The 18,158-nt window shown below is 37.3% G+C and overlaps 1 protein-coding gene across 6 annotated transcripts in view; it reads right to left on the bottom strand.

Annotated features, from left to right (window-relative positions):
- Nucleotides 1-18,158, bottom strand: part of LOC103467235 (neural cell adhesion molecule L1-like protein) — a 70,296-nt gene that overhangs the window by 9,627 nt on the left and 42,511 nt on the right. For 5 of the 6 annotated variants that reach the window (XM_008413440.2, XM_008413435.2, XM_017305983.1 and 2 more), the window contains exons 17-24: nt 14,523-14,720; nt 14,113-14,183; nt 13,316-13,538; nt 13,129-13,164; nt 12,289-12,404; nt 11,483-11,687; nt 9,780-9,902; nt 7,337-7,513 (exon numbers count right to left, since the gene is read on the bottom strand). In XM_008413440.2, the coding sequence (XP_008411662.1) occupies nt 7,337-7,513; nt 9,780-9,902; nt 11,483-11,687; nt 12,289-12,404; nt 13,129-13,164; nt 13,316-13,538; nt 14,113-14,183; nt 14,523-14,720 (1,149 nt within the window). The remainder of the gene's footprint in view (nt 1-7,336; nt 7,514-9,779; nt 9,903-11,482; nt 11,688-12,288; nt 12,405-13,128; nt 13,165-13,315; nt 13,539-14,112; nt 14,184-14,522; nt 14,721-18,158) is intronic. The other variant, XM_008413438.2, reaches the window with a different exon arrangement.

The raw sequence follows: 18,158 nt of genomic DNA, 5'->3' as shown, positions 1-18,158 counted from the left end.
AAGACAGACTTAACGTGGAAATTAATAGACAATAGCAACTCAAATCAAAATAAAATAAAATGGTGATGCTAATTATTAAGAAGTTTCTTGAAAATGTAAGCAAGCTTTCATTTTAACCTCTCAATAAAACTGCATTCATTTAGCTTTTTAATGAGATTAGTGATATCTTTGATTCTTTTCAAGATTCTAGCTTTTATCCAAAAGTCCATCAACTGTGGAGGACCTTTCTTGTTTGGTTGACAAAATACTTTATCTTTCATAGAACGTAATGCTTATTACAAGATCTAAGTCATCAGATAATTATAGACAGTTTTCATATTCAAACATCAGCCTTAGCATGCAAAGTTTGGCTTTAACTGGCCTTTTTTAAAAAGTCCTGTGACATCACGGTGCAACTTAAATTACTTTGCACTAGTAATCTGTGTTTTATTTTTACTTTTGTGTGTGTGTGTGTGTGTGTGTGCGAGCGTGCATGTGTGTGTGTGTCTGTGTGCGTGCGCGCGTGTGTGTGTGTGTGTGCAGCATTGCTTTTGTTGCACACACCAGGTTGCAAAGAAGCAAAAGCATTACTATTTACAGTTTAGCCCAAAAGCTACTAAAAATATTTTTTCTTTGATCAAGAAGTTTGTTTCTGAACGAAAACAAGCTTGGAATCTCTCTACAGGCATAAAACATATTTAAAGATCTTAGAGCAGTTGAACCGTTCTTTCAATTGCTGGTCAGCTTTATTGCATGTTTCCCCTGGTACTTTTGCTTAAGCAGAAGATCTGCCTTATGTTTGGTGATAAGACAGGCAGTTGGAAGGCTTCAAAGCCCCTGGACCAGTCTAAATTTTATCATCGTTCCCAGTCAAAGAAAACACTTTAATAACATTTAATAAAAGTTTATTTTAAACCTTGATTTTCCAGGCAAATGAATAATTTTGCCGCTAACTTGCACATTGAACCACTTAAATGGGAGCCCTCCTCTGGTGTGCATATTGTACGAAAATGGTAATGTACACAGCAGGTGGGTGATGACACTAAAGTTTGTCTCATTCACAGCTTATGATTCGATGAAATAAATGACATGATACTTTCAATCACATTTAACCCTCTGGTTACAAATTTTATATATTTCTACAAATACTGAATCTTTAAGATATAGCTTGTAGTTTATTCAATGTGAAATACGAGTTTTTTTCTTTGGTTTCTTAGCAGCAGAGTCACCTTTTTATTCCTGTTGAACTCTCCAGGATGTTTTGAAAATAATACTTGTTTCTTTAATTTGGGCATAGGGGTAAAGAAAATACTTTGAAAGGTGTGTTAAAACAACTAGGTGGTAATAACATTATTAAAAACAGCATCAAAATTCAAAGGACATATATATATATATATATATATATATACAGGTCCTTCTCAAAAAATTAGCATATTGTGATAAATTATTTTCCATAATGTAATGATAAAAATTAAACTGTCATATATTTTAGATTCATTGCACACCAACTGAAATATTTCAGGTCTTTTATTGTTTTAATACTGATGAAAACCCAAAATCCCTGTCTCAAAAAATTAGCATATTTCATCCGACCAATAAAAGAAAAGTGTTTTAATACCAAAAAAGTCAACCTTCAAATAATTATGTTCAGTTATGCACTCAATACTTGGTCAGGAATCCTTTTGCAGCCTTCAATGCAGCGTGGCATGGAGGCAATCAGCCTGTGGCACTGCTGAGGTGTTATGGAGGCCCAGGATGCTTCGATAGTGGCCCTAAGCTCATCCAGAGTGTTGGGTCTTGTGTCTCTCAACTTTCTCTTCACAATATCTCACAGATTCTCTATGGGATTCGGGTCAGGAGAGTTGGCAGGCCAATTGAGCACATTAACACCATGGTCAGTAATACCAGTGGTTTTGGCACTGTGAGCAGGTGCCAGGTTGTGCTGAAAAATGAAATCTTCATATCCATAAAGCTTTTCAGCAGATGGAAGCATGAAGTGTTCCAAAACCTCCTGATAGCTGCTTCATTGACCCTGCCCTTGATGAAACACAGTGGACCAACACCAGCAGTGGACATGGCTCCCCAGACCGTCACTGACTGTGGGTACTTGACACTGGACTTCTGGCATTTTGGCATTTCCTTCTCCGCAGTCTTCCTCTGGCACCTTGATTTCCGAATGACATGCAAAATTTGCTTTCATCCGAAAAAAGTACTTTGGACCACTGAGCCACAGTCCAGGGCTGCTTCTCTGTAGCCCAGGTCAGACGCTTCTGCCGCTGTTTCTGGTTCAAAAGTGGCTTGACCAGCACCTGGGGAATGCAGCACCTGTAGCCCCTTTCCTGCACACGCCTGTGCACGGTGGCTCTGGATGTTTCTACTCCAGACTCAGTCCACTGCTTCCCCCAAGGTCTGGAATCGGTCCTTCTCCACMATCTTCCTCAGGGTCCGGTCACCTCTTCTCGTTGTGCAGCGTTTTCTGCCAAACTTTTTCCTTCCCACTGAGGTGCCTTGATACAACACTCTGCAAACAGCCTATTTGTTCAGAAATTTCTTTCTGTGTCTTACCCTCTTGCTTGAGGGTGTCAATGTTGGCCTTCTGGACAGCAGTCAGGTCCGCAGTCTTACCCATGATTGTGGTTTTGAGTAATGAACCAGGCTGGGAGTTTTTAAAAGCCTCAGGAATCTTTTGCAGGTGTTTAGAGTTACTTAGCTGATTCAGATGATTAGGCTAATTGCTCGTTCAGAGAACCTTTTCATGATATGCTAATTTTTTGAGACAGGGATTTGGGGTTTTCATGAGCTGTATGCCAAAATCATCATTATTAAAACAATAAAAGACTTGAAATATTTCAGTTGGTGTGCAATGAATCTAAAATATATGACAGTTTAATTTTTATCATTACATTATGGAAAATATTTAACTTTATCAAATTATGCTAATTTTTTTAGAAGGCCTGTATATATATATATAAGTCTAGTTTTCTATATTCAAATTTAAAAGGAACAGTCGAGACAAATGTGAAAAAGATTTATAAAGATGGCAACACAATGTAGTTTTTTTAGCTCAGGAGGCAAAAGTGTGACCTGAGCATCGTCTTACATAGCAATCTCTGGGTATCCAGTCTACACCATAAACAAAGCTTTTAAAAATGCTTTTCTCACCATAAACTCTGTTTCCTTGCAGCTAAAAAGTGCGAACAGAGGAAAAAAATATCCCCTTACAGAAGTAAGGGCTCATCCAGGATGCCATTCAAGCCACAGACATGAGACATCACAGATATTGGTCAGGAAAAAGAAGTGGTGCATCTGCATCTTTCCTGTAAATTTTTTTAATTGACATTTTTTATGTCGTCACTTGTCTTATGAACTGGACTGTCAAGCGTAAATGTATCCTCAATCTGATCTCCCATTTTAATAAAACGCACTGCTGTTTTTCACACCGACGCATGAATCATGTGCTTATTTAATGTGAAGGGGAAATCAGGCCTTGGCTAATGCAGTTACATCTTAACTTTTAGATTTAACGTCCTATATTTTTATTTGTGAAAACTGCTGTGTTTGAATGCTCCGCCAGGAAGCGAGTTATTTTATCTGTTGAGAAGCGGGTTATTTTTCTGTGACTTTCCAGGCATATGCTTCTCTGTGCTTTCAGTCTTTTTTTTTTCTTTTTTTGCAGCCTGCTGAATTTCTCTTGCTTTCTTATCTCATGAGATTTTTGTCTTTGTTCCACGCCGGTTGTTAGAAATTCTCTCTTGTTTTTTTTTGTTTTTTTGTTTCCTAGGTGTTTGCAAATGTTTCTATACTTTCATCTCATATTTGTGACATTCCTTTTGCATCATAAAGATTTGCAAAGGAAGATCTCTGCTTGTAAAGAAATATTTTTATATCCAGATTATTTGTCAGATAAGGCCAGAAATGCCCATCCAGGAGCTCCTCTCACTTAAAGAACACAGACAATTTTAAAAAGGACCTCCCTCATTCATATGCATTCATTTTGTAACTGTGTCACATGTTCCTCCCTTTTATGTGCCTGGATTCAGGGAGCCCTAGCCCCATCCTACTGGCATCCATAAATCTCTCCTCTGCATTGTGACTAACATACCCTCAGGACAACTCTTTCAAACAGAAGTATTTCATCTTCCCATCAAGCCTCTGCTGAACCACATTTACAAACAATGCATGTAGTGGCTCTCAGGCTGGACATCCACTAATGCAAAGAAGGCGTCTCATCTACAGATATTTACAAAAATATAAAATACTTTTTATTCTCTCTCTCTTTCTTGTTTTTGTTTACAGCTTACTAACATTTTCTCGTGCTCTCTTTTTCTCCTTATCCTTCCGCTCACTCTGTAAGGTAATGGCTGGAAGACTCTCCATGGCTTGATTTATCAGCGACCATTACTCATTTCACAATTCAGAGAAAATCTATACAAATTACACCTCCTCTCGCCCACCACAGTCATTGGTTTGAGAGAATCCATTCACCTGCAGGTCATGTGACTCACAATATTCAAGATATAGCTTCCTGTTGATGTATCTGTGCACTGTGAAGCAACATTTCAAGATTACCAATAACATGCAAGCGTGTCATAGTGGCATTCATTTAACCTGCTTTCATGCATTAGAATAAACTAGAATGTCCTCAAAATGTGAATTTATTTCAATAAATACATTTTACAATTTTACACGTACAGAGATATATATTTCTTTTCATTTTAATCATTAGTGTCAGCTAATAAAGAAAGACACACGTTCATTAAAACAAGGGTTTAATTATAGGAATGTTACTGTATAAAAATGTTAGGTTTTATGCTGTAATGACACAAATATTATTGTAAAATTGAGTGGAAGGAAAATATAGTGGAAAATTTTGCCCAAACCAAGATAGCTAACTGCAACCTCTAGACCAGTGGTTCTTAACCTTTTTTGAGGTACCGAACCCACCAGTTACATATGCGCATTCACTGGACCCTTCTGTAGTGATAAATAAAACATCACCCCCACCCCCACCCCCTAAATTCAAAACATAGGGGTGACCCAAATAAAGTCAAAAAACTAGAGTCTAGTTGGGTCACCCCAAGATCACCAAGTCTTCTTAAAAGGTAGAGTCTCTGAGAACAGTTCTTCAAAATATAGTCAGTGTTTTCAGCACAGTTGAGCTGACTGTCCAGGAACGACCCAAGGTATTAAAAATTTGCCACAGTTTCAACAGGTCGGCCATCGAGAGAAACTGGAACCACTTTAAGGTCTTGTTTAGATCATTTAATTAGCTCTACATTCTTAAGAGAATGAAAAATTTATAATAAATAATAAAGACTTTGCTGTATTCTGATTTAGTAATGTAATTATATTAGTTGTGTTACCASCCCCACACCACTAGAGGCAGTAGCAACCCCGAAAAGATGCGACTAAGGAGCAGATTTAGAAGTACACTGAAAGCTACAGAATTTGGTAAAAACTGAGTTTTGCTTAAGTAATTAAAGACACAAGTTCAAATCCATGCTGAGTGGAGCTCCTTCAATCAGTGCTCCTCTGATTGGCTAAGCAATGTAACGTGATCCTCTGCAGCAAGTGATGGCAAAGCGGGGCATCATCACGACTTTACACAAGTGTGTCTTTACCTCCACGGCAGAGGCTCCGCCGAACCCCTCAGACCGACTCATCGAACCCCTGGGGTTCGATTGAACCCAGGTTAAGAACCACTGCTCTAGAGGATTGTGAAACCGAGTCTATTCATTAGTTTGAAAGAGATTCACAAGACATGAACTCATTGCGGAAAGAGGCACTGAGTGAAACAAATTGCCTTGTTGATGACAATCGTATGTAGTTCTTTTCAGTAAAATAGTTTCATCCATATACATGGACAATCCTTTTGTCCTTACATACATGAATGAAGTTTCTTTCACTTTGTGCAGATAATATTTGCATCTCGCTTTACAGTTCCACATTCAACCAGCCTGTTGACTGCAGCTACTTTCAAAGTCAGAACCCTTTCTTTCTGTTTCGACCACCAAAGCACTCGCCTACAGCCAGCAAAAACCGATGCAACAGTTAATCCTTGCTTTTAGCTGCTTCAGGGCAAAGCACCACTTACATCACTGCATGGAGGTTATGGTATATTCAATAAACCAAAGGTTTGTGTTTGCCACATTAAAAAAAGAAGAGTGTTGATTCAAGAGGGAAAAAAACGCTAATGTGTAGCTACAGATAAAGCTGGAGATAAAACACAATTTCTTTTTCTCCCTCATTTTCCTGAAAGTCAAATAACAAAGGAAACTTAAAGCCTTAGTTATTTGCTGTGGGTAAAATAAATTAAGCAAATGCTTTTACTCTTTTTTTCTGGTTTACTCGATGGCTGGTAGTAGTGTGTGTAGGCTGGGAGAAAGAGAATGGTGCAATCATTTCAGACAACGACTGCTAAATTTCCTGAAACTTTCCTTGACCTCAAGGCCAAATCTCAGTTTCTAGTTCTAAGGACTGAACTGTTTTGATACTGTGGGTGGAAAGGGAAGAAACGGTACCTGGAGAAAACCCAAGAGTGCATATGGAGAGGAAATCTGATAAACTGCAGACCTTTTTTCTGGGGGGCAGTAATACTAATCACCACATCACTTTTCGCAGCATTTAACATGTTTTCTTCAACTATTGCCCTGTGCCTCATCTCAATCCCTGTAAACACTGACCAGTTTCACTGTCACTATTTGAGAAAAGCATTACTACATCACAAAAATGGTGATACCAAGGTTAGTTTTCCACCACATTTTTGCATGTAGAACAAAAAAAGTCAGACTTTTGACTTATCTGAGTAAAGCCCCTTCTTCAACATGGTTGTTTTATCCCTTAAATGATTTGGGACACACTGCAAATGATATGTTTTCCTTTCAAATGTGTGTTAGAGCCAGGACTAGGGAGAGTCAGACTAACAGTTATTCTCTTTTGCAAAATATCTAAAGTTGAGTCATTACAAACAATATTTTCATGTCTTCCCACAAATTTCCAACTGGTCTGAGCTTGGATTTGTCTCCATTGAAGAAAGGTAGCAACATGCTGCTATCACCATGTTTAACATTGAGAAGAGTGTCGTTTTGCATGTTGATCAGATTATTCAGTCTTAGGAAAATGTATATGATTGCGACAGGTAAATAGTGTTTAGAAATCCATAAGCATGCCATACCTTTCAAATTTTTATTTCTTAAAGATTTTGACAAGATTTTGACTTTGAAAACGCATCTTTCTCCTCCCACTTCGTTCAAGGAGTATGGATATGTTTTGTGCACCTCCACTCCAAACCCCAAAGGCTGAGTTTCCTTCCACCCAAACATTAACTCCAGTACGTGCAAGGATTTTATCTACTCACCTGGAGGACTGTGATTTTCAGCCAGTTCTGCAGGCCCGCAACCTGCTCGAGTGCACGCGCTCAGGTAGAAGCGGAAGAGGTTGCCCCTGTCCGGTCTCACAATCTGGTGTTGAGTGACGTCAGGCAAAGTGATGTTCAGCTCAAAGGAATCAATCACCTCCAGCGAAGTCTTATTTACTGCAGAGGAGGCAAGAAAGATGTCAGGTCAGTTTAGATCACACGGTGCCCGAGACGGACCACTGCCAAGAAAACTATCATTGGTGAGTCATGTTGTAATGGAACATAGCTATAATGGGGGTCAATGTTTGAGGGAGAAGGAAGATGAAGAGATGTCATACTGGATCATACATAAAGCGAATATGGGAGATACAAGTGGTGACAGGTAAGCCGAGGAGGAATACATTAAGACGATAGGCAAGGAGATGAAAGGTGGAACTGTAGAGCTCAAGAGGACGGGGTTGTAAACAAGTGGCGATGAATAAAAAGAGGAAGATGCAATGAAAAAAGATGGAATGAAAGAAATGCAAAAAAAAAAAATTAACATTTAAAGTTAAGGTAAAATGTTTGAAAACTGTTTAAACGTGGAAGAATGAGAACAGATGAAAGGCAACGAAACAAAGAGACAAGGGAAAGTGTGGAAAAGAAATTAGGAGGCTGGCAATTACAAGTACAGTAGTGCAGCTCATCACCAAACATGCATTATACATCAAAGTAAAGCGTGTGTGCAGACTGGTGAAAGCAGCACTCTAATATCCTCCTGAAAGCCTCCTCAGTGATGTCACCGCTGTGCAAATGTTGGACGGCAGGTGAGAGCTTGGCATGCCAGATCTTTTTGTGACTCTTCAGCGGTGCACAACGCTGCATTATTATTATTATTATTATTATTATTTTGTTTGTTTGTTTGTTTCTGGTGACAAGATTACTCATTTATTAATCAAACAACTGCTTTTGTGAACCAGCTGGACATGCAGACTGCGCATATACTGTTGCGCCACAAATTCTATTTTATTTAGCTCATTAGCAGCAAACTGGATTTTAAGCAGTCTTCAGTTACATGTTGAATCAATTCAGCTGAAAAGAAACATTCAGACGCCCACAGATTGCACAGTGTGGGTATATCTGTGTAAAGTCGGACATCTGATACTGGAAAAATAAGCAAAGAGGAGGGGGATTGGGAGGGGGGGGATGGAGCAGAGTGTATTGAAGAGCTGGCCAGACTCCGTGGGTGCAGATGGAGGCGGCGGAGGGCTGTCTCTGCATTCACATTTTACACAAAAGACTTCAGAAATGTCAGCAAACGAGGGTGTAGGCTTTGAAAATAGAGATCATAATAAAAGCTCCTGACTCGCTCATTCGCCCTAGCTGTACTACAGCAGAAAGGCACTTTCTCACATGAAGAAGCGCTTGGACAAGGAGTGATAAATGTCAGTGGAATTTACACAAGAGGCATCACCAGCACTGGCTTAAACATTTCTACCAGAAACTAAAAAAAAAAAAAGAAAAGAAAAAAAAAAAAGCTCGCGTCCAAACAGAAATGTGATCAGGAACAACGAGGGAGCTGTTAGAACTGAGTCTTAGGGAGAATGTAGTGGAGGGTATAGAGTTAAACAGCGCCCCCAACTGTCTGATAAAACGCATGAAAAGAGGAAGGCTGGGAACCGGTGGAAATCAGATTCACAGACAGAAATTGTGGAAAACAAAAAGCCCCAACATATGTCCTTTTAAATTTCAAACTTTTATAGGCTTACATTTCAAAATAGTACTGATATATGCTAGAAATGTTATCACACAATCTTTTACACAGTTGGAATTTATTATCTGTGTTCCCTAAAATCCTAAACCATAAAAATTACACCAATTCTGAAATTCAGATCAGGTTTATTTCACTGCTTTTTAAAATCAGGACTGGATTCTCCTCCTTTGAATTCAAATTCTTATATCCATTATACATGAATTTATTTTTTTTTGTCAATATTCAACAAATAATTTTCACTGCTTAGCCTGTTTGACATCTAAACAGGAATCCACAGGTCTAACTTGAAATCCTGATCCATAAGGTAAGTGTTTCATTATAACTGCTTTAAGAGAGTGTGCACAGATTTGTTTGTTCTGTCAAGGACCCTTAAACAAAACAATCAACTAGTTAGACTAACATGTATTCGAATGGCAAATAAAAGACAAGGGGCACAATCTAAATAAAAATTAAGATCTTTATATTGTGGATTTTTAAACTTAGTTAATCAAATAAGGGGTGATCTCTAGAAACTTAAACACAGGTAACCTGTTGCCACATTTTGGAGTTAAACTTTAAAATATCGAATTTTTTTTGCACGCAGAAATGACATTTCTTCACATCATTGTTAATATGCAAATTAAACATAAGTAAAAGAGTTGAAACCTTTTACGTCTATTATCAGAAAGTATGTTTTATGTGTTTACATACGGAGGTGATACTTTAGAAAATAACCAGTGAGGATGCCATTCGTCACTTGCGGTGGTCCCCATTCCAGCAGAACAGTGTCATCGTCCTGAATCCTGGGAATCAGCACGGGCACCTTCTGTGGAACTGTTGTACAGAAAACATTTAAATATGTAAATAAAAAAATACATAAACTGAAGCTTCCATTCAGGCAATTTAGCCAAATGACAATTCAGAATGATGTCAAAAAAGAAAAAAAAAAAAACTAACGAGAAAATTTTCTGGATCTCTCTGATAAATCCCTCAATTCCTGTTCATTTTAGTTTATCCCTAAGCATGAGTCAGAGCAGTAGAACATGTACAATTTTAAAACTGCAACCATGTGGATCTTACTGTCAACAAGAGTGAATTCATGGACATACTTGCCTTGCCTTGGTCTGGGGAGCCAATAGCGCTGACGGGGAACATGTTTACGGCTGGTGTTCTGTGTTTGAACTACTTTACTTGTGTTGTCTCACATTGTTTGCACACATTTATATTCATGATACATTATTTATAAAGGTGTTGTTTTATTCTCTTGTTGTGAGACTTCTGTGAAAGTTTTTTTTTTCTTGTAGGATGTTATTTCAAGCATTATTTATCTTTCTTGTGGCAGATACTTAAATTGTGAAAAAAAAAATGCAAATGGGAAGAGTTTTGTAGAACAAAAAAGTCAATAGTCGGAGGAAATATATATATTTTTGGTTTGTTTCTCTTCTACTTTAGTTCAGATCTGTTTTATCACTAATAACCACACAGAGGCTGACAAAAGATGGCGGGGCTCTCTAGCTTAGAAGGTAAGTGAACTGCAGAACAAACAGCAGATCACAGTCTAATGAAATTCTAACTTTAAGTTTTAGCATTAAAAATTAATATACATTTAACATCTGATATATACGTACACTGTATGAAAAAGGAATTTCTTTCCTACTGCCTGATATTAAAACCTGTTTAGCTTCAATAAGAAATGTTCTCTGCACAAGGCACAAGCACAACATGATGCTGCCATCACCGTAAGTCGTTGTTCGGATGGTGTTCGCAGGCTTTATCCTTTACTTTTCGAAATCTAACGATGGTCTTTATAGCCAAACATGGTACTGTTAGTTTTACCATAGCACATCTCTCCAGAAATTAAGGTCTTTGTCTCTGAGCAAACGTGCTAAGTGTGATCTAGCCTATAATATTGCTTTTGGAGTAGTGGCTTCTTCCTCACTGAGTGGCCTTTTGTTTCACTGACAATTTCTTCTTCGGGTAATTCAGCTTTTACTTTCATTTTGGGATTGATTTTAGGCCAAAACATTTTCTGTCTCTGAAACACAGAAACCGACTTCTGTCTCCACAGCATTATGGCTAAACATTTCCAAGGTGTTAATACTTGAATTGTTTGAACAAATAAACAAAGTACCTCCAAGACGCTGAAAAATGTATCTAAGAATGAACCAGACTTGTTCAATTTTCTCCCCTTGATTTTGCTTAATTATTTCATCGTGCCACTCAAGAATACGCTTCTGTCTTGAAATACATCCACGGCAAAATCAAATTCCAAAAATGTTTTAAATGAATGGAAATCGTAGTGTATGTAAACTTTTTGGTTTGAGCAAGGTAATAAAAAAAATCTCAGGAAGAATATTATCTATCTAAATGCATAAGGAGCATGGATAACTTGTTGCATGGCTGTGCCAACTTACCGCCCTCTGGAGTATCAAAGTTAACTGGATCGCTCTTTGGTCCTTTTCCCTTCTTGTTAAAAACGTTCACTGTGAGTCTGTACTCAGAGAAAGGTTGAAACCCTGACACAATGACATGACTCCTGTTTCCAGGGAAAGACTTGGAGTTATGCTCCTCTACAATCTTGTCAGGACTCAGGAAGCTTTTCAGTCTCTCCCAGTGAACCTGCGACATGAAAGATGTAAAGAATAAGAAGTGCAGAGAAATAATTTGGATAATGAAACATCTTTGAAAACAATCTTTTGCCCACCAATCTCTAGACTTACACTGCCAAGAGCATGTTTCTTAAGAGCGTGTGAATACAACTTTAAAACAAATTCCTTCACTAAATAAAACATGTACATCAACTGTTTATTATATGCTGAATATTTGAAACACTGTGAAGATGTCAGGTGCAAGAACCTCAAAATCTGAGCAAGAAAGAAAGTGTCACAAGAACACCGACTGAGAAAAAGGTTGATAACCACAAGAAAAGGCAAATTCAAATCTTCATTTATCTTTAAAGGAAAGTCTAATATTGTATCTTCCTGATTTGAAAAAGATTCAAACATTCATGTAGATTCACTGCTGTAATTTCATATAGCAAGCCGTTATTTACTCTTGTATTAACATTTATTGTATTATAATCTACATTTTTTTTAAAGGTACACAAAAAAAACTTTTGCTACACCAGCCTTTTCTCAACTGTAATAATGACTGAAACTTAACTTCAGTTGCAAACTAAAAATGGGCAGAAGAAAAATAAATCCAAACCAGATGAACTTACAATGTAGCCTAATAAATGACCTCGCACTGTGGCTGGGAGAACTGGGCTCCAGCTGACTCTGAGAGCGGTGCTGTTGATCACCTCCACTGCTACATTTTGTGGAGCTGCAGTCGGAACTTAGAAGGAAGTAAAAAAAAACAAAACTTACAAATCCCAATATATAGGGATTTTGACATATATATTATACAACAAATTCAACATAAAACAAAATGAATTAAGATTAAGTAAATGATTTCAACATCAAATTTAAAATAACAAAACGTGCATAGGTGTCATTTAAGAAAATGTTAAAAGATTTCTTTCCTCACAAAGATGTAAGAATTTTTATTTTTTTTACTGGATTCACATAAAACAGTAAATTAAATTATAATAAAATTAGTACAGTGGAAAACATTTGAAAGATCTTTGTTTGGAGTGTGTAGTGTAGAGCTACTGTAATTCTGGTTAGAGTCACAAATAAAAATGTGCATTCCATAAAAGAACAATAAAAATATATATATTTAACTTGATAGCAACTAAAGTTGCATTCAAAGCTAAATAATTCTAAATGCTATTACTGCAGTTTCTAAAAAGTTAAATAAAAGCAGTGCAGATGTTAGGGAGTGGTGGAAAGCCCTCAACAGGCCAATCGTGTTTTTTGATCTATCAATTCTCCCAAAGTTTCTGGCTCAGAGGTGGAAATTTGACTTTCTTCTCTTATACAAAGGTTATCTGCCACCTGCAAGAAATAACAATAGTGTTTCTCTTGTATTTGTCAGAAAGGTCAGAGGGGAGGAGAAGTCACACATGCACATGGTGAAAACCTTTGAGTAAAGGGGGGAAATAAGAAAAGAACTCAACCTGACACATTTTCCTGAAGACAGTGCCAAAAGACAACTGAGGAAGCAGATGGGAAGATAGCACAGGAAGTTCAAAATACAGAATGAGAACAACAATAGCCTGGTGTGAAACCTTGGGCTTCAGGGTTTATTAAGTTATCAAACATTAGAAAATACATAAACTGAGCTGACAAGATTGTAGGACTCACTATCTTCTCCAGAGTAACCTGTTATGGGTTTTGGTTCTGGACCCCAGGCGAGGCTGTTCCTGCTCTGGATTTTGATCTCATACGGTGCAAAGGTGGATGTGTTCCTGATGATAAAGGACGGTCTTGTGACCAGGTGCTCCTGCCATTTATCTTCCACCTCCAGTTTTCTGTAGGAGACCTTATACTCAAGTCCTGGACCATTATACTCAGTAGGTAACAGTGGCTACAAAATAAAAGGGGAAAAATGAAATAAAGATAGTTACCATACTCTGTGGTCAAGCCAGTTTTCAGGCCAATCAGGAATATTGACACCATGTTCTAAAGCAGGTCTTGTTACATCCTGGCTGATTAATGCTTATTAATGAAATCAAGCCCTAATTTGATGAAAAACTACATTTACTTCCATCTGAAAAGAACAACAGTCCGGTCCTTTCTCTCCTTAGCCAACGTGAACCTACTCTTTTGTTTAAGACTCGCTTAACACAAAGGATGCGGCAGCTGTAGACTTTGCCCTGGATATGGACTAAATGACATTCTAGCTTTCTGAGAAACTGAATTTTGCCTTATCATTATCTGCAAACAGCAGCCATCAAAAGTAACAGAATTAAACACTTTTAACAGATCATTGTGCATGTAACAAATCTAAATAAATGAGTTTCACTTTTATTATTTAAATGTTTCAATAATATTCAAATTTATTAAGATGAACTTGCATTAGAACAACTCTAGAATCTTAGAAAGGTTTTTTTCCCATTGTTATTATTAAAATGAGACATTAACAATAAAAATCCTCTTACGTCCCAGCTGATGTCCATTTCATGGGGAAGGTGGCCATGAATTCTGATGTTCTCCGGGTTTCTGTCTGGTGCTTCAAGGAGAGAAATAAATGGGTAAATAATCATGCTGTTGTAAAGAAGAGGATCGGTGGTTGACACCCTTATTTATGTCTGCTGTAATTTACTTGAATTACACTAAACCGAAGGCAAAAATTCATATTTAATGATGGAGATATTTTATCTTGCTGTAAATAATGCTTTCAGAGCCACAGTGACATGCGGCTTTTCTCTCCCCTGACTGGTACATAGTCATATAGCTGCATCCTGACTTTTACACCGATATTTTAGGAAAGAAAGGTTGAAAGTCAGACGCTTTCTGAAACCCACAGATAACCTCACCAAAACATGCTAATAAAATAGAGGAATCATACCAGCAGGGGGTGTTTTGAGTCTCTCTGTGGGCTCACTAGGTGGTCCAGGTCCAATGGCATTAACAGCATAAACTCTGAACTGATAGTTAAGGTCTCCATGAAGAAAGAGCTCGGCTGTTGCCTGGTTACCGGCGACTTTCTGCAGCTCCTTCCACCTTCCAGGCTCCCAGTGGCTCTCCTCATACTCCACCACAAATTCTGCACAACAGATGAGTGAGGATCAGACATATTTAATCAGTGCCTTACCACTGAAACAAAACAAATAATGGATGGTCACAGTTAAAACTATAATTGTTATTAACAGAGAAACAGAGACGGTTTGTTCCAGTCAGAAGCTCAAAAATAATCACTTAGAGCTGTGCAGCTTATTAAGAATAGCATGATTAAAGACAGTCTGTCTGGGTCTATTTATTGTGCAACTCTTTTTTTTAATGAACTTCACAGTGTTGATCTCATTTTCCAAACCAAAGAAATAGCATCTGTCATCAACATTTTATGGAAAGGGGGTCTCGGTTTTGTTAGGTTAATCCAAAACCACACACATATATGCAAGTCTAATTTTCATTGCTAAACCAGGTGGCATCAATGTGTTAAAAAATAAGTCATCGTCAGAGGTGGTTCTTGAATGAATGGTACCCTGAGCAAACCAGCAAGGCTCCTGCCTCATTCAAAACACACACCCACACAACTTCAGTGTAGTCCTTTCTGCAAAAAGTCCAAAACATCGGCTTTTTATATTGAGAAGACACTAATCAAAAACAATAGGAGCTAAAAGATTTTTGTGTTTTTGCAAGACAGTTAAATTTCTTGAAATATGTTTAACAGTCTTTAATATGAAATTATTCATTTGAGGTCTGAGCAGTCTTAAAATTGTAAGATTTGGAACTAGAAATGGTCAAATGCAGCCCAGACTCATTAAAATTTGTGAAATAACCCTTTAATTTTGCCTCAAACCAGGATGCTGACAGAAATTCATAACAGAAATCAAAATAAGGTCGGGAAACATTAATCAGACAAGTAGACCACCTTATGCTGCTTGTTGGGTATGAAATATATCAGGAACACTTTGGTCTCTCTTTACGTTTAACACAAATGATATGAAACGCATGAGGTCTGCCTTGAAAAAGCTACATAAAAGAGGGCTTATATTATGCTATTAAAGAAAACTAAATGTTGAATAAGAAAAAAAATTAACCTTATAAACAAGTTGAAAACTAGAAATAAAAAAACAAACAATAAAATTTTATTTCTCTTAAGACAGTTGAGAATATTTTTCATCATCCATTAGGAAACATATCAGACCTACTAATTTTGAAAGTCTGCGAGAAAAATGTGCCCATTTAAATTCTTATCATCCCTGTAATTTTCAGAACTAAATTAGCCCTTTCTGAAAGCATTAATGAGAAACAAGCTTTCCTGCTGGGTTTTATTTGCACAGCTGTTTCCAGTCTTCACTTATTAAACAATTTATTTAGACTCCATTGACAGTCAAAGGGCTTGAATTTTCCCGTCTTTTGAAGAGAAAAAAAAAGAAGAAGAAAACATAAAACATTTAGAGACATTAACAAATGCATTCTAATCCCATTAAGTATACAAATGTCTCCAACAGTGGTTTGCACATTTTACATAAAAAGTCAGCTTGCTGTCAAACTATTGTTTTTCTTTATCAAAACATACCACTGCAGTAACAAACTCCCAATAAAAATCAGTAAATCTGCGAAAAGCTAAAAATAATGATTTCATATTCTGAGTCATATTATCTGTCGAAGTTCTCTTAAGCTAAGTTGTTGTGAGTGGAGACTCTATTTAGAGTACAGCGGTGTGGGAGAAAGTTTTATTCTTTTTTTCTTGCTTTACTTATTTGCTTGTTCAGTCAATAGAGTGGGTATCACCCTGCTTCGAGCGCAGAACTACAGTATGGCAATACATAGTATGTGGCTAAAAAGGTAAAGGTTGCTGTGTGATTGTCAATTGAGAATAAGGGCTGATTCTCAGTTTATGTATTTATTCCTTACTGCCCTAAAAAATGTTGCATTATAAAACAACTACAGGCATTATCATGTAAATACCATCTGTATTTTATTAAAATCAAAAGCAGTCTGAGGCAAATTTACATCGACATTCTGCAAGGGGTTAATGTTTCTAATAACTTGCTGGATAAGATGGGGGGTTTTTGCACTATGGGCTTTGATCAGAGAGCAAATGTGCAATTGATTGTATGACAAGCAGCAGAATGATATGTTTGCTTAATGAGACATTCATTCAAGAACTGGTTGTGTGCTTGGAAGAAATAGGCTGGCACAAAAATGTCTTCATATTAACTTTTCATAAAGTGTGGAGCATGAAAACACTTTGTAGATTACTTCTGCCATCAGGAACACTCAGATGACTCTGCAGTTGTCAGGTGTAACAGAGATGGACAAGAATCTGAGTACAGAGAGCTGGTGGTCCGCTTTGTGGCAGGGCGTGGGAACAATCATCTCTTTTTTTAACGTAAACAAAACAAAGAAAATGATTGTCAATTTCAAGAGAAACAGGATTAGATCAAACCCTATTTCTATTTCCGTCATGGGAGAAGAAGTGGAGGTGGTTGAGGAATATAAATATCTCAGTGCTGAACAACAGACTGGACTGGAGACGCAAGAGTGAATCAGTATATAAGAAGGGACAAAGCAGGATATACTTCTTGAGGAAGTTAAGATCCTTCAAGGTTTGCAGCAAGATGCTGCAGATCTTCCATAAATCTGTTGTAGAGAGTTTCAACTCATCTGTTGGGGCAGCAGCATCAGAGGCAGGGACATTAAAAGGCTCAACAACCTGATATAGAAGGCTGGTTCTGTTCTGGGGACGGACTGTGGAACCTCTGGAGATGACGATGCAAAGAAGGATTCTTTATAAATTCAAGAAAATTATGGACCAGCCTGACCATCCTCTCCAGAACAGAGTGTCTTCAGTCAGAGGCTTCTTCAAATTCACTGCAACACAGACCCCAACAAGAGATCTTTCCTGCCAACAGCCGTCACTATCTGCAATAACTCTCTGAAGGATTTTAATTAATATAAGCTACAGCAACATTTAATTTCCCTTAGGAGTTAATAAAGTATTTTTGAATTAGAATTTTTGATATAATGGAAACTGTACAAAGAACTTGTACAATATTTTACGAAATGAACACAAGAAAGACAATGTTGATCATATATTCCATGTGTGGTTTTATTATTTTATTCTATGCAACAGATGCGTTCCCAGTTAGTGTGCTCAAGTGTCAAATATGCACATGTGCTCCTGCTATAGACCATCTTCTGTTTTTCCTTTTGAAAGATTTAGAATGTGTTTTGCTCATTATATGTGTTTAGGAACATGTTTATAGCAAAGGAAATGCTGATTTTGGATTCGTTCAAAATCATTTTAAGAGGACAGAATATTTATAAAAGCCTAATTGTCTCGTAATTATTTATTGATGACATCACTGTGTGACCTAAAATCTTATATCAAACAGAATTGGAAAAAGTAAGGCTACATGAGCAGCTGCTGATGATCTCTGGGTAAAATGTTGCTAAGTGTTAAATTATTCAGCAAAACTCCCACTCCTTCCCCTATACCCGACTTCAGATGCTCTGCTTTATTCTGTTTAAA

Source organism: Poecilia reticulata, linkage group LG7, assembly GCF_000633615.1.
Source record: "Poecilia reticulata strain Guanapo linkage group LG7, Guppy_female_1.0+MT, whole genome shotgun sequence".
Lineage (NCBI taxonomy): Eukaryota > Metazoa > Chordata > Actinopteri > Cyprinodontiformes > Poeciliidae > Poecilia > Poecilia reticulata.
The sequence above is the reverse complement of the archived record's forward strand: the minus strand, read 5'-3'. Positions and strand labels throughout refer to the sequence as shown.